Genomic DNA, 16,895 nt, shown 5'->3' with positions numbered 1-16,895 from the left:
GCACTATGCAACTCAGCTGAAAGTTTTAAACTTTATGTCCTTAGAACAACCATAACTTCAAACATGCACTGTTTGACTTAGTGACATGAAAATAATAATAAAAAAAAAATCATCTAGAAGATCTAGAAGACCCATCTATTGACATATACCATGCTGCATGGCTGTCAATTTGAAGAAAAAAAAAAAAACACTTAAAATCGATATCCTCCTAAACCATTTAACAGGTATGAATTAAAATTTCATAATCAAACTCTTTGGACCTACATTCACCGTGGTCATGGAAAAGAGCCTACAGCTCAAACAGTATAGTCAGTATAGACAGTATAGCTAAGGATGTTTTCATATATGCTCCACATCACACACACACACAGTTTACCATGTGGGGGCGCTGTCGGCTGCTTAATTGTGGCTTTTGGAATTTAGACATGGCTGCTTAACGTAATTGGCTTGATTATACGATAATTAACTATATAAACAGATGAATGCTATGTTGACCTGACACTCACTGTGTCAACAGCTGGGCCAGCGAGAGATGACTGTTTAGACACTAAGGCAAAAAGCGCATGCAAACTTTTGCAGCACACTTTAAAGATTGTGTTTAGTTCCTGAAGAGCTCACAGTTAATTAGACCTACCGTTAATTACATTTTGTTTACGCTGTTAATTCAATAATGATTTGAATCTGACGTCACAAAATGGCTTTTAGTGGGTCTGCTTTGTTACAGATATGGGTTACTGGAAGTGTGGTTGTGCTCACGGAAGGATATAAGTAATTCCCCCATTATTAGGTGAGTGTTTTTAACTTCATTTGTCTTCTCACCTGAGGGAAACTATCAGGAGGAACGCCCCCCCTCCCTTTCCTTAGCTTTTGGGCGGTGCTAGCCCTCCGTTGAGGACTAGTAAACTGCAAAGTAGTGCAAACTGCGATCACCTTGAAGGATCTGTATATTCTTGATAGAGGCGTACCCTGTACTGGGATTTAGCTCTTTAATAACAAAGACCAAGATATCGATGGTTGTGTTCAGAATAAGGAAAACTCACAGAAGACAATATGGCATTCTATGTTTCACTATCGCTGGGCTTATTATATATCACTATATCAGGTACGTACTTATCGCGGTGAACACAAAGATTTGCTGTGTGCTAGCGCTTTATATGCAGTGACCGACCCCTTCATACCACTGCTCATACTTTTTTAATGTTGCATTTCCTACTTTCCCGAATTCGATACACAATTCCGTTGTTCGTTAATATTATTTACCAAAAATGTCAATATTCTGTAGATTTCCTATGAACCATACAAATATAAATATAAATATAAGTGACGATGAGGTTAACTTTTTTTTTTTTTTTTTTTTTTTTTACTAAGAAAGAAAATGAAGTCTTGTTAAACTGATTGTCTAGCACCGAGGTTGTCTGGAGTGAAAATTCACAGCACACCAAAGATGCATATTAAAAAAAAGAGTGTTGTGCATAGTGGTGAATCAACTAAGAAATTAAACACTTTCTCTTTACCAGGCCTGTAGAAACCCTTGTGGGATATTATATTGCCAGCTTTAATTATTTCTGATCTCAAATGGGACACCATACATCTGATACTCTCACAGTCAGACAGGTACTGTGTGAGCTCAGAGTGCATCACTCTGCTGAAGCAATGTAAACACGGTCAACGTGTTTGTGAGAGATGCCTGTAAAGACTGGCCCCCTGTTTTTCAGAATGGAGCCAGGATTGAGGAAAATGAGCAGGAGAGAAGGGCTAAATGCCAGCTCCTCCCTGTTCACTCTGGACGGAGAGGAGTTCCGAATACTGGGGGGGTCCATCCATTACTTCCGCGTCCCCAGAGCTTACTGGAAGGACCGCCTAATGAAGATGAAGTCCTGTGGGCTAAACACTCTCACCACGTAGGTGCACTGTCTTTTTACAACCCTGGTCTTTTTTTATGGTGTTGCTTTAAGGTATATGAAATGATGAATTTAGATCACTTGGAATCTGTGATTTCTCTTCCAGCTATGTCCCTTGGAATCTACATGAACCTGAGAGAGGCGTTTTCAATTTCAAAAGGGAGCTGGATTTAGAGTAAGGATGCCCATTCCGGCTGCTGACTTAGGGTTTAATTAGGAGGAAATTAAGGCAACTCCAATACTATAAACAGATTTTTTAGTTAGTTGGAAGATGTTATGCAGGAAGGTTTTCTGTCCTTTCAAAAATGTCCAGTCCTGGAGGGTGGGCCAGTGTACATTGCTCTTTATTGGTGAAATTCTACACTTAAACTATCCTGTCCTACAGGACATTCTTTGGGTCAGCAACATAATCACAAACAAGCTGGCTGAACTTTATTTAGGGATAGCAGCATCTGTATAAGGGGGAAAAGCTGCCAATGTTCAGTCTGTTTCTTTATTTACACCTGAACCTGAACACATCTTGGCTTACTTCTCCCCTGACAATGTTGCTCGATTTACATTCTTGTGGGAATTTATATTATTGTTGTTGTTTAGTTTTACACATGATCACTAAGTGTGGTCTCCTCTCTGGGGAGTAAGGCTTAGATCTCCTGACTAGACAACAACATCATTTCCACAACAACAGGCTGGCCATGTCATTAATGGCTTTGCTTTCACAAATGGTTAGAGTGCTTACTAGGCTTGTGCCAGTTCCAGAATTTTAGCAACAAAGGACATTGCCAAAAATGCCATGGCTCTCAGTATGTCTGTGCATTCTCAGGATTTTTTGTCAAGTCATGCAAATCTTAATTAGTACTTCACCAATAAAGGTTTGTGTATCATCTCTGGAGCAGAGATTGCATACCTCATGAGATAAAAACATCATTATCTTCCTTTTAGTGCGCATCCAAGCAATTTGTGGGGATATCACACATTTTTGTTTGTGCTTAATTGCATTTGGTCTCACATCGCCCAGAAGAGCAACAAATGCTAGCATCTTAAAATCTTACATTACATTGCATTCATTTATTAGAACTTCCAGCACAGAAGAACAGAAAATGTGGCTTCAGCGGAACTGAAACTTCATAAGAACAGGTGATCTCCCGCTTCTGGTGTCATTTGTCTGAGTCTGAGTCTGCCTTCTTCTCTTTATGTCCCAGAGCTTACATCAACCTGGCGGCTGAGGTGGGACTCTGGGTTATACTGCGTCCCGGGCCATACATCTGCTCTGAATGGGACCTGGGAGGGCTGCCAAGGTCAGAGTGCTCTCTGCTCGGTTTCAAGCCTTTCTCCCAACAGTCTTACTTCAGTTACAAACTACTACAGTCTACTTTTTCAGTGACTAAGTAGTCCCTATTTTGGGTTGGGTTGTTGCCCCAGAGATGAGGTAAGAGTAGATTTTGCTCAAGTTAGATGTATGGGTAAATCAGCACATGATACTAATGGGCACCAGGTTATGGCAGCAGAAAATTTGACCATCTCAAATATCCAAACTAATAGGCCTACTTGAATATAAATAATTCTTTCTTGAGTTTGAATAGCATTGTATTCCATGTTAAATTCAAAACACTTCCTACTAGACTAGGAAAGTATTCTCTGAAAAGGGGGGCAGTATAGCATAGTGGTTAAGGAGCAGGACTCGTAACCAAAAGGTTGCCGGTTCGATCCCTGCTGGGACACTGCTGCTGTACCTTTGGGCAAGGTACTTAACCCCCAATTGCCTCAGTAAGTATCCAGCTGTATATATGGATAACATTGTAAAGAACTGTAACCTATGTAAGTCACTTTGGATAAAAGCGTCTGCTAAATGAATAAATGTAAAAGTGTGCTGAGGTGAAAATGCTTGAGCAGACATTAAAGAAGAAATATCAGAATACAGGTACATGAGTAGAGAAAGCATATGATCTTTTAATGGAGGGTTGTTTTCAATATGTTGTGATACTTGGTAGCCTGGCAAACCAAGTGACGACACTTGCTCGTGATAAAGAAGAAATCAATCTTGAGTGACAGTTGATGAGTAACCCCTGGCCATGTAAAGTTGTGCAGTGCATGTTCCTATATTAATCTGTGCTGTATGATACACTTGTCTGTTCTATTATAATATGATCCAAAACGTTTGAGATGAGAGATTATGCCTGCTAATAAAATTAAAGCCTCTGCTGTTCAATTTCTTTGCCCCAACTGTTATTAAAATCAACCCCGGGGCTCCCGAGTGGCTCAGTCGGTAAAATCACTCAGTGTAGACTGAGCGCTACAGCCTGGGGTCGAACCCGACCATGTCACTAGTTGACAGTGACCGGGAGCTCACAGACGGAACACATTGGCTTCGTTCCGCCGGGGATAGGGGTGGGTATGTCAGCAGGGGCTTCGGTCCCATTAGCAACAGCGACCCCTGCTGGTCCCCTGCCAAAGCTGCAAATGACTCCTCCAACTCATCTCTGTGCTAGCTTAGCTTCCAGAATTCGGGGAATTGGCCATTCCAAATTGGGGAGAAAATAGAAAAAAATCAACCCTGGGTGTAAAAATGTTGATGGGTTGTTCATTTGAGTGAGGGCTCATGAAACAAGATGGCATACTCTCATAATTTACATCTCTGTATAAATTCTGATGTATTTCCATGAGGCGACTAGGGTGAGTGATGAAAAATGGAAGACTTCATGGTTGTGATTACTTTGGTAAAATATCTGTAGTGTCCATCTATTGCTCTCCGCTTTCCCCTGAAAAGCAGCCCTTTTAATACCCTTCCAGTTGGCTGTTGCGTGATGAAAATATGAAGCTGAGAACAACCTATCCAGGATTCACAGAGGCAGTCAACTCTTTCTTTGACAAACTCATTCCAAAAATTGTTCCTCTACAGGTAATTACAGTGACAGCTGTCCATAGCTTGTGTGTATTTATGTTTTTTCATTAATTAATCTTGTGTTGACAATGATTAAGAATTTTCTTTCTGTAGTAATTACTGAAACTTTCATCCATCTGTAATTCTGGCCAAAGCACACAGTTAATCAAAGCTTGGTTTGGCCTCTCAAACACACAAACAAGGCACAACTAAACGTTAACAGCTATAATGAATTTAAGGTTGGATTCCTGTGCTTGGAAAAGAAAAACAAGAACCAATGATGGACACCTGTTTCTAGTGCCCCTTTTGTTCCATTTTGTTACTGTTTTCATCAGTATAAAACTGAAAAACCTATTGGCTTGTATCCAGATCAAACTTTGCCTGCATGTGTTTGTTTAGTGCAACTTATTAGAATACAACAAATCAAGGCAGTGAGGGGGAAATTTTCAAAGGCATTTGATTTTTCAGCAAAAGAGAGAAACAAATCTGTAGATTTTGTAAGTTTTTTTTTTTAATTCATTTTTTCATTTATCTGGTTTCAGTTTAAGAGAGGAGGCCCCATCATTGCACTACAAGTGGAAAATGAGTATGGCTCCTATGCAAAGGATATTAATTACATGCCTTTCATCAAAGAGGTAGGAGCACAGTAATTGTGTAGTTTCACAGTGCTTTGGAATTGTACCTAGGCATCTAACTGGTCTTCCAACAGAGTGATGAGCAACTCACAGTCACTGTCTCCTTCTGATGTAGGTAGTATAGTGCTCATGGCTGTTCACTGTGTAATTTCACTGGGGTCTTTACATTGCATATCCCCTCTCCTGAGTAATGGCTGCTAATAATCGTCTATGAGGTTGTGGAACAAGAGTGGCCAGTTCTCGTCCTGGATGATGACAGTCCAGCAGGTTCTGCAACTGTCTTTAAGTGGCAATCCCTGCATTAGGAACCCCTGGTGTCAAGTGAGCCCATTGTGTCCTGTCGTAGGCTCTGCAATCTCGTGGAATTGACGAGCTGCTTCTGACATCGGATAACCATGACGGATTGAAGCTTGGTGGTGTGAATGGAGGTATTGAGCTGACAGCCAACCTTTAGAATGGTGATAACCAACCCCGGCCTTGGAGATCCATAGTCCTGAGAGTTTAAAATAATGCTTTTAACCAGATACTTTTCAACACATGAAAAATTTGGGGCTTCAGCTTCCTAGCAATTGGTAGCTGCAATTGAGTAATCAAAAAAAATCTTCAGTGACTGCAACTGCTTTGAAAAGACTTGTACATATGACTCTTGTAGCTTTGCACTGTTGGTACTTAACCAGAAAAAATGGGTGCCATTTTTGTATCACTTGTCCTGCTCCTGAATTGACCCTCATTCAGTGATGTTTTAGCGCTTTGACTTTCCCTCTTTATACAAGCCCTCAAAACCATCAATCTACAGAAACTGAATACTGAAAGCCTGAAATATCTGGATGCTGTTCAGGTAAGTTATACTTTTCACTGTGAATAAATGCTGTCTAACATTTTGTATTGATGGCCACATTGAAAAAATTACTTTAAACCACAGAACTAACTTGTAAGGATAGCTCTTCGAGGAAGGGCTGTGCAGTTTGCCCTTATCTGGAGGAACACTTCAACCATGTTCTACTATATGAAATGATGTACAAACTCTGCAGATGATATGAAGTGCTGCTTTTTGGCTCATAGAAAATTAAAGGTCTCATTAACAAAAGTAAAGGTATCCAGAATTGTGTTGTAGGCTGTGTTTATCCACAGCAATACTGTCTGTGAAAAAATCTGTAATGTCACAGAAAAATGTCACAGAAAAAAAGCTGTGAAAGAAAAAGCAACAACTTTTCAGTATTGCCTGGCAAGTAATGACAAGGAGTAGTCAACAAGATTACATCATTTATATGGCTCTTTTCTCAACTTTAATTGTGTATATACACTGGTACCAAAGCCTCACAGCCCTAAGATGGTGATGGAGTATTGGACTGGGTGGTTTGATGCCTGGGGTGACCTTCACCATCTCTTTCCTGCAGAGGGTAAGGAGTAAGCTTACACCATAAATGTGTTTAACACAGTTTGCATATTCTTCATTAAAGCACTGAGTGTATCTGATGTGCCAGACTGAGATTATATCTACTGAATCAGAATATACTCTAGTGTGGAATTTGTATTACCTTTCTTTGCAGGAGCTAACAGATGTTTAATCAATTTCAATTGTGATGTCTTTCCGCTAGTCTTTTCTATGTTTTATTGTCTGGGAGTGAAATAATTTTTGCTCTTTTGTGAAATATTACTTTTAAAGTATTAAAATGAATGTGAGTGTAGATGGAGGTGGGTCAGCAGTCGTGCAACACAGCACAGTATATCTATCAGAAGAAAGTAATAAGAATAATATTACTGTGTTTTGTGTAATGTGTAACTTCCATGTTTACTCTGAAAAATGTACTGAACACCTCTAAATAATGTATCTTTACAAAGATGGCCTTGTACTTGATATGAAGTATTTTCATTATAATCAAGAAATTTTAGGATGGAATGCAGTCCTGAAAGCTGAAACTACTGATATGAAGAAGTGTTTGGTTTGTAATTAGATTCCCACCATTTGTCTTCTTTCCAGCTTCAATAACAACCATTCCCCTCTCTGACAGACATGGTTGCTGTTGTGAGGAAGATTCTTAAACAGGGAATGTCCATCAACCTGTACATGTTTCATGGAGGGACAAACTTTGGCTTCGTGAGCGGAGCTCTGGCAACCCCCTCATACAAGGCTTTGATCACAAGCTACGGTTGGTTTCTCTCTCTCATTCGAAAGTTTTATTGAGGCGTATGTCTTTGGCTTCCGCTTTATGTAATATACAAGAGTATAGTAAGCGAAGTGTATTATTCTGTGGGTTTTAAAAAGAAAAGTCTGGTGTAAATTGTTGTTGGAGTTCGGTGGCTTGAATGTGGCAGTGTACGCTACAGCACTCTGTGGTACTATGGGGAATTACACTTTCTTGGCAGTAGATGGCACTGTCACTGTATCACTCCAGTGGTTGTCACAAATTCATAGTAATGCATCATGTAGACATGGCAGGCTACCTGCTTGTGTGGGTTCTGTCCCTCCACTTCAGTTGTCATGGGTTTTTAACAGACTTGTGTAGTTTTTAACCTCAGAGTTATCAACTGATGTAAACCTGGTACATGTGGTGAGAGTAATTTTGTTCCAAACATAATCCTTCCCTAAATATTTCAGACATAATGTGCAGGTTCAAGGAGTAGTGTTATCTCCTGTCTGCCCTCTCTTATGTCCTTCAGTCTCCTACAAGAATAAAAATATCATGTCTTGGAGCTGGGAAGAATGAGTGGTGATAGTGTAAACGTATGGAAAAGCATACCTCCATAACGCATTGGTAGCACTCCTCTCATGATAAGTTACTGAGGCTTGCTTCTTTTTCAGATTATGATGCCCCATTATCTGAGTCTGGGGACTACACCCCAAAGTACCATCTTTTGAAGGATTTATTTAACCGGTATCACAGTAAGTTACATATCAGGTATCTCTAAGTCACACTCCTCCCCCAAAGCTGTTTATCTCAGGTGTTGAGGGTTGGGAAGGGGGACACAACAGCCAAACACTCCACACACATGTGAACTACAGTGTTTCATTGTTGTCTCTGTTTAGTTTGTCTGTCTGTTTTTCATTAATGTATGCTTCTTTCTAAGGTACAACAGGGGAAATGGCATACTTAATATTATTTATGTATCTTACTGTGTGAAAGAGAAGTAGAAGACATAAGAAGAAGAACAGATCTAAGCATTTCCTTTAAGTTGTTAACATCTGCAGTATCACACCTTTTTAATCTTGTGGGTCTCTGTGGGTTTAGGGGACATTGAAATTAATAAATGATAGCATGTATAGATGAAAAAAATGTATCTCTTGTTTAACTTTTTTAAACTGTTTGAAAGATTTTATAGTGGTTCTGTTGAATGATTACCCTGATAAATGCAGTATTACAGTATTACAGGACTGATGTCCGGCATCAGAGGTCTGTGTGTCGCCTTTTTGCAGTCATGTGTCCCTTGTCTCTGTCTGTCCCAGCTGAGAAGCTCCCTGAGATGCCTCCTCTCCGCTGGAGGGAAGCGTACGAGGCAGCAATCATGTATCAACACCTCTCTCTGTGGGATGCATTGCAGTTCACCGGAGAGGTGAGGAAATGGGGGCTCCCAGGCCAATATCCAAAGGCCTGTCTTGGATAACAGAAAATGAAGCACTGTCTTAAAAACGTACCTTCGCACCTGTGTAAATTCAGGTCATGGGTAATGTAGCAAGCAAATAATGTATCATCAAGCTAAGGCAAACAGCAGCTTGTGTGGTTGCAACCACCTGGGCATCACTGCAGAAGCGGTGGGTGGCCCTGAAGAAGATCAGGATGAGTTAACTGATGTATTTGTTGCTCTCTGAAGCCTTTCAGATCAGTGACACCTGTCAATATGGAGAACCTCCCTGTGAACAATGGCAATGGCCAGTCTTATGGATACACTCTATATGAGACTACCATCACCAGTGGAGGGATTCTGAACTCTGGTAATAACGTGCGTGACAGAGCCTTGGTGAGTCTGGCCAATCATGAGCAGTCCAGTATTACCATTAGTCCAGAATGAGAAACTGCAAGACTTCAAAAAATGCAATGTGACAGAGCGAGTGTGGATGTGACACAGTTCATTAGATTGAATGTTTGAGTCAAAGCAATAATAGTTGACCGATCAAAATTTTCTCGTGTTCTAGGTGTTTGTGGACAAAAGTTTCATTGGTGTTTTTAAGTATAAGAGCCTGGAGCTTGCGGTGCCTGATGGGAAGGTATGGTGGATTTGTATCTCTGAATATAGTGTAGCAATGCTGCTGAAACTGCTGAGCTGTGCTTTGAAATTAAGCTGTAAATATTCAGCACCTTATTAGATGTGTGAGCTTGTGGTGATGCGGATAAATGTGTTCCCAGCGAAAGCCAACATAATGTCTGGACAAATGCTGAGCCCATCAGAGACCAGGACGGTGAGGAGGAATTGTGGTACACTTTGATGACTTTGCACACTGCAGTTATTAAAAGTAAACCTGTGTGACTAATAGGAATGGTCAGCACAAGATATCTCATTCTGTTGTTATCGATCCAGTGCGCTCTGCTGCTAACCCTGTGGCAACTTTGTTCTGAGAGGAAGTCACATTGAAGAGACCAGTCAATCAAATGTATTTTGTCTGCATTAACTTTATTTACTTACCTACACGCTTCTATTTTCAACTCTAGGGCCAACGAACACTGAGTTTGCTCGTAGAGAACTGTGGTAGGGTACACTATGGGAAAAACTTAGATGACCAGCGTAAAGGTATGGAAAAATAACTTCCATGCTTAAATACTCAAAAACAGCATTCACATGATTATGAACTCAAAGCGGCAATGTTAATAACCAGTAGTGTGAGAGACATGGCATTGTTAGTTTCTATGTCTGATCATTGTTCATGACCTGGCGTTAAAAAAAAACTGCTGAAGAAAAAATGCTGTAAACCATAACAACAGTTTTGTCTAGTCAGTTTTGATATCCTGTTGCGTCATGGTGTAAAAAGAGTTTCTATTATGAAGGGAGTAATGGATACTATGCGTACCTGTAATGTAAGGGATAATGTACAGCGAGCCAGTCATTATTGTGAAATGAATACCGACAGGGTGATGCAGGACCCCAACACAAAGCGGAGGGATCTTGAATCACCCTGAAGGGGCTTATTTTGCAATAATGACTAGCTCATTGTACATTATCCCGCTTATTACACGGCTACTTAGTAAAGAAATCAATAATTTGACACAAAATTTTGATTTAAAAATGATTTTATTGATTTAAAAATGATTTTATTATTTCCGCTAAAAAAAAAAATAGTCTGTTAGATTCTAAGGTTGGAACTGCGTCCATAGTAACATAAATACTGTAGCCTTCTTAAGCCTACTTAGCCTACTTAGTGTTGCAATTCATGTTAAAATGAACATTTCCATTGATGGTGAAGTGAGGTGAATAGGACTTCTTTGGGAATATTGATGTTGACCTTTCTGTCCTCATTCTTTATGTTTCCTTCTTGCCAGGGCTTTGCAGTTGACACACCTGGAAACACAATTGTTACTAATGTTACAACTGGTGACAAAATTTCTATTATCACTACCGCTTATTGCTTAAGTCAGTATGTAGCGATAGGCAGCTAGGAGAAGCGCTCACCAGATCTGCTGACGTTGCCTGGATTGGAGGGCAGAATCTTGCTCCACTTTTCCCTATCTGTAATGGTTGGAGCCCAGTAGCTGCCCTCACAACTGTGCCCAGTCACATTATCTCCCTACTCAAGACCAGCCTGAGAGAGGAGTTGGACAGCTGTGCTCCTCAAGCTGTGATTGGTGTACCTCCTTGAAAGCCCAGCTGCCTGGCTGATTTGGGGTATCATTTGCCCAAGGAAATTGTTTCCCATGGGCTCACGAGAGTACCACACTGCTTGTCTGTTCAGTAGCTGTTGGTCTTTTTTAGTGGGTGAAGGTAGAAAGCTTTAGCATCAGGAGGGCAAAGGGATAAATACTTGGCAACGGGGCAGTTAGGATTGTCAGGCTCAGTGACGATGCACCCCCTGTAATTTCTTTACATGGATCTTTGGCATCTTTGTGGTTCTTGGTCTCCGCATTGTGGGCGAGGGAAATGTACTCATTGCCATTCTCATCCTGTTTCAAAATAAGAGTCTCTTGTTAAGTCTCGATTGCCCTCTCTGCCTCGTCTTGTCAGATGCAGCTGTACCTTGAACCACGCTTTTCGGACCAGTCCGCTCGCTGTGTTCAGAGACAGCACCTCTGAACACCTGAGGAGCTGCAAATCTGTAGCTGAGTTGGGGGGGGGGGTGCTGGCTGACATCTTTCCCGTTTTTGCGAAGGTTTTTAATTACAGATTTGAATACTCCGTTGCTGGATTTGAAGGTAGCACAATTCATTATGTCAAACTTTGAGAAGTGTTGACATATCCCAGCCCTAATTGCCTATGTAACTGGCAATCGAGTAAGTTTTACCGTTGGAATTTTGAACAGATGCATAAAATGGCCGCAGCACCTCATTGAGGTTTCTGCCCTGAAACTGTCAAAGTCTGTTGACATTTTCTTTTCGATTATCCAGTCTTTAAACACTGCTATAGCCCATAGCGTGTTCCATTTAGTGTTTATTTCATGTCGATTTCTCTGTCATCCAGCTCTTCGTGTCTTTTAACCTCTCTTGCGTTTTATGTGCTGTTTTCTTGCTCTCTTTTTCTCTTCTTTACTGGGGACAGTTCAGCAATTAACCATGGATCGAATGTTTGGTGCTCTCCAAATATATTAAAATTAATATTAGGAAAATCTCCCATGGTGTTTTCTGATGGAGTAATGTTTTTTGCCACAGGGTGTCACGAATGAGCTGATGTTGTTAATTTGATTATTAAAGCAACAAAATTTACTGGACTTCTTTCTGCGGATTGATATGATTGTACATGGTCCTCCACAGTCTATGGTCAGAACTGCTTCCATAGCAACGGTGTGTTATTCATAGCAGCGGTCTGCTATTCAGAAATAACAGACCATAGAATACCGTAATTGACCAATCAGAATCGAGTATTCAACAAAGCCGTGTAATAACTGTTTATAAAGGATGTATAGCCTATAGAGGTGAAGACTGAAAACGCATGGAATTAATGTACATTATCTGTCCTTGAACTGAGTTTGCTTGGTTAATTTTTCACACAGCAGAGAATTTTATTGATTATGGGCTGACAATTTTTTACATGCCATATTTGAATGTGTTTCAGGTCTGGTAGGTGACATTGTGTTGAACAATATCCCATTAAGAGACTTCACAATTTACAGCCTAGAAATGAAGCCCAGTTTTATAGAAAGGTTTGTATTTCCTAGTACTTTGACACTGTTTTCTGAAATCATAAAACTGATTGTTTATTACACTCCAAGTATACATTGCACGTTCTGTGTTACAATTAAAAGAATTTCTGAAGACCTTCCATTGTTCCAGAAGAGTATGTGTGTAAATTAAAGCAGTGTTCAACATTTTGACCAAATGTATGCAATACAGGCATTTTTTGCCATCATGCCTCTATGGTTGAAGGTTACGATGTTCTGACAAATTCCCAGCCTGCCAGAAGTATTTAACTGAGATCTTGTGGTTCATGTTGTGGGAAGGGTCAATTTTGTTTTCCAGTGGAGAAAGTTACATAGCACGGTACTGTAGTGCATTAAGCTCTCTTGTGAGGTGAATTGTATATCTTTTTCAGAGGCATCACATGTTTTATAGTTGTAGTTGATATTTAGTTGAGGCTTGACAGTTTACTTCAACTGTGTACTGAAGATGAAGTGAGGGAATTGTCTTGATCTGGGCAGATGTCCTTATGCAGCATGATGTCATGATCTGCTGAACTGGTTACAGATAATATGGTGTAGTAGTAATCAAGCCATACTCTGTCCACCACCTTTCCCTCCAGGACTTGCTAGCTTGGCTCCAGATCTACAGTGGAAAAGGGGTGCATGTTGTCTCAGTAAAACTGACCCCAGTTCAATAATCCATACCCAGCTTTATGTTATCCTAAACCCAAACATGTAATTACATAATTTCTGTCACAGTTACTTACAAAGCAGTTGTACAGTTGTGCTTCTGGCCATTACATAGTTCCTACCTAAGTAATTACGCTGAAACTGATTCTCCCTTTACATTTCAGCCTGTTTTCTGCACCTTGGAAATACCTCCCAGCCATGCCCACCTTACCAGGATTCTTTCAGGGCAGGATTTTTGTTGATGGCTATCCTAGCGACACCTTTGTCAAGCTGCCGGTGAGAAAGCCTCTGTCACAGTGTGACAGTGTGACCTAATGCTATATACACTACATGGACAAAAGTATTCGGACGCCTGACCATTACATTGTAATGACATTGTATTCAAATACATATACTTTAATATGGAGTTGGTCCCCCTTTTGCAGCTATAACAGCTTCCACACTTCTTGGAAGGCTTTCCACAAGATTTTGAAGTGTTTCTGTGGGAATTTGTACCCATTCATTCTATAGATCATTTATGAGGTCAGGCACTGATGTTGGATGAGAAGGCCTGGCTTACAATCTCCCTTCCAGTTCATCCCACACATAAAGAGCATTTGGAAAAGGGATGCATGATTTTTGCCTCTATCTGCATGTAATCATGGAAGCATTTATTATAATCTTTATATGACTTAAGCAGACTCAAAATAGATTTTCCCACAGGCTGCACAAAACCTTTTTATGTTCCTTTCAAAGCTTTTCATTCAGTAAAACACAGGTATTGCAGTAGAGTTACAGAACAGTTTTGTTTAAAAATTTGTTGTGTTAAATTTGGTTTAATATTAAAGTGAGTAGAAAGAGTATCCTCTTTTCACGTGGTAAAATTTATTTTGAACTTATAATGCGGTAAAGCAGTTGCACTACCATGTTTACCGTGATTGACTGAGCATGTGATAGTTAATGTGCCCATGAATGTGAAAGGTGTTCATTTTTAAGATAACCTGTTAATGGAAGAGTAGTGCAAATTATTTTGTATTGTAATTATGTTAATTTAGTCTCATCTACCAATGTCATGATTTTATATAATACTTTTAATTTTAATAGGAGCACTGTTCAACAAAAAATTAATCAGTGATGGGGTGCAAAGTCTGTTATTTTCCAAGGCTTACTGAAGTTATTTTATTGTGCAGTTAAGAGAAGTAAACTATATTTACATAATATGTAAAATCAAAGAAATTTCAATGTGTGTAACTAACTGAACCTAAATGAAATAGTTTTGATTTTTTTTTTAATTTTCATACATACAGCAGTATTCACAAATTAAAAAAACAGCTAAGCTGTTTTAACCTGTTTAAAAATTTAGTGTCAAAATCCTCTTTGTAAAAAGCCAAAGAATCTCATCACTTTGAGAACCTTTTGCTGTGACATTCAAATACGTTTTCTCTTTCTTGGCTTAGAACTGTAGCTATGAAGAGGCAGTACTGTATTGTATCTGGCCTATAAGTGATTATACAATATTGTGGATTTATTCACTGCTTTTAAAGGTTGTGGTGGAGGGATGAGACCAAGAGGCAAGCTTAATGGTGAGCCTGTGAAACCTGCCTGAGTCTGCATGCCAACCTCTCGATTTCAAATCTTTCCCTTCCGCTGCTGATGATGTGCTGTTTTTGGATTGATGGTATAATGGTCTGTGACCCCAGGTCTAACGTAGTGGTGATGTTGTGTGGTCCACAGGGTTGGAACAAAGGAGTAGTGTTTATAAATGGTCAAAATCTTGGACGTTACTGGGCCATTGGACCTCAGCAAGCCCTCTACCTCCCAGGACCATGGCTCAACAGTGGAATAAACCAGGTACCAACCTCTAAAATGTACAAATTACTCACAAAACATTGCAGTGACTTCAGGATCTCCACACTTCCATTTTATGCTTTTCTCACCATCATGCAACTGTATCTTGAATTGCCAATTATATACTAGTCTTATTTCACTATGGCATCATCTGTACTCATACAAGACTACTGAGGCAAGATGACTGCAATCCTCTGAAATAGCCAACAGTTACTTTTAACCCAAAGCAAATCACACAGCTCACTACCGCAGAGTGGGTACTCATTGGAGGATAGATGCTGCTCTGTTGAGATCATCTAAGCAAATTGATACAGCTAGGGTTCCACCCGGGCTGTAGAGCTTAGTTTACACTCAAGGAGAGAGCCTTAACTATTGAGCTGTTCGGGAGCTCCCCTCCACATGTCCTAATAACAGCAGGTCAACCCCTGCCCTGACCTGCTCAGACATTCACATCCTTGTTTCTTTGTTTGTTGTAGGTCATCGTGTTTGAAGAACAGGAAGCAGACGGTAAAATCCATTTTGAAGAGTCTCCAGATCTGGGAATGAGCGTTGACATTCAGTAAAAATGATTCCGTGCATCATTTGTGAGCTAATTTGTCACACTTCTGATAGTGCAGGGGCAGAGGCTTGTTTGGTTCTAGGAAGACAAGCGACTCTGTTAATTTTTTACATAGTGGGAAGTTTCACAGTTTTGTTCAGAAAGCAGGGGGATGTTTGCAATGCTGTGGGCTGACTGATGGGAGGTCTAAAGGAGCTACAGAACCGGATATCTTTGAGGGTGTTCATTTATTCAGTCATACCACCTTCTATCCAGCTGGGTATTGAAAAAGACTCAATTGCTCAATAAATTACATCCTTAAAACAGATGAACTTATGTATTATGCATTGAAATGCCTGAAATGCCTGAAAATGAAATTATTGCTTGACTGTAGGTTAAGCATGAATCTGAAAATGACGCAAGCTAACGGAGTTGTGATACTGGGACTAAACTGCTTGACAGTTTGGAAAAAATGTAAAATGAATTAATGTTAACTTAATAAATCCAGGAAAAACAAGCATCTGGGAAAGAGATAATTCATCAAGGAAGCAAAGCTATACATATGCAACATAATATAAAACACTTTGTAACCATTGGTAAGTGCTCATATTAAAACATTTTCCCTTTGGTGTATGGTGAGCTGTGTATTGATATTGTCACGCTAGCCCACTTGACACTACACTTGTTTCTGTTAATTTATGAAAAAGCAAAGGATTTAATATGCAGCTCATGTCTTCTGTCAGCATTTTGCCATTCCCCTGTTCATTCCTTAGTTTTGCAAAATTCTGTCAATTTTTATTGCGTTCTGTAGTCAATATTCTTTCAGGCTAATACGGTCCAAAACCAGATGAATGATTGGTGCTGAATCCAGTGATGTAATATAGTAAATTAACCTGCTCGTTTTATCTTTTGCAGCTCTGATAAATGATGCCATTCCTTTAATGCGTACCCCATGTTAAAGGTTAGTCACTGCCTATTATGCTGCATTTACACTGAAAAAACGTAATGTTTTTCATCTGAAAAATTTCCATGAAAATACTGATGGTAAACAGGAAGTGATAAAAGAATGACTGGCTAATGTGTAATGATATTGAAATTCTGGCCAGCTGTGGTAGGAGGCATCAGAAGCTGGAGCATCTGTGAAGTGTCTCCATTCGCTCTCAGGGTC

General features: G+C 39.9%; 1 protein-coding gene across 1 annotated transcript; it reads left to right on the top strand.

Moving 5' to 3' along the window:
• Positions 1-1,010: 1,010 nt before the first annotated feature.
• Positions 1,011-15,752, top strand: LOC118775627 (beta-galactosidase-1-like protein 2). Its single transcript, XM_036525635.1, has 19 exons — positions 1,011-1,102; positions 1,716-1,901; positions 2,008-2,076; positions 3,101-3,196; positions 4,689-4,797; positions 5,322-5,414; positions 5,761-5,842; positions 6,188-6,252; positions 6,730-6,814; positions 7,427-7,564; positions 8,218-8,298; positions 8,860-8,966; positions 9,225-9,371; positions 9,547-9,618; positions 10,061-10,139; positions 12,609-12,696; positions 13,527-13,638; positions 15,076-15,192; positions 15,666-15,752. Exons 1-19 carry the CDS (start codon positions 1,011-1,013, stop codon positions 15,750-15,752), a joined length of 1,905 nt encoding a protein of 634 aa, XP_036381528.1.
• The last annotated feature ends 1,143 nt before the right edge of the window (positions 15,753-16,895 follow it).

Source organism: Megalops cyprinoides, chromosome 3 (genome assembly GCF_013368585.1).
Source record: "Megalops cyprinoides isolate fMegCyp1 chromosome 3, fMegCyp1.pri, whole genome shotgun sequence".
NCBI classification, from domain to species: domain Eukaryota; kingdom Metazoa; phylum Chordata; class Actinopteri; order Elopiformes; family Megalopidae; genus Megalops; species Megalops cyprinoides.
The sequence above is the reverse complement of the archived record's forward strand: the minus strand, read 5'-3'. Positions and strand labels throughout refer to the sequence as shown.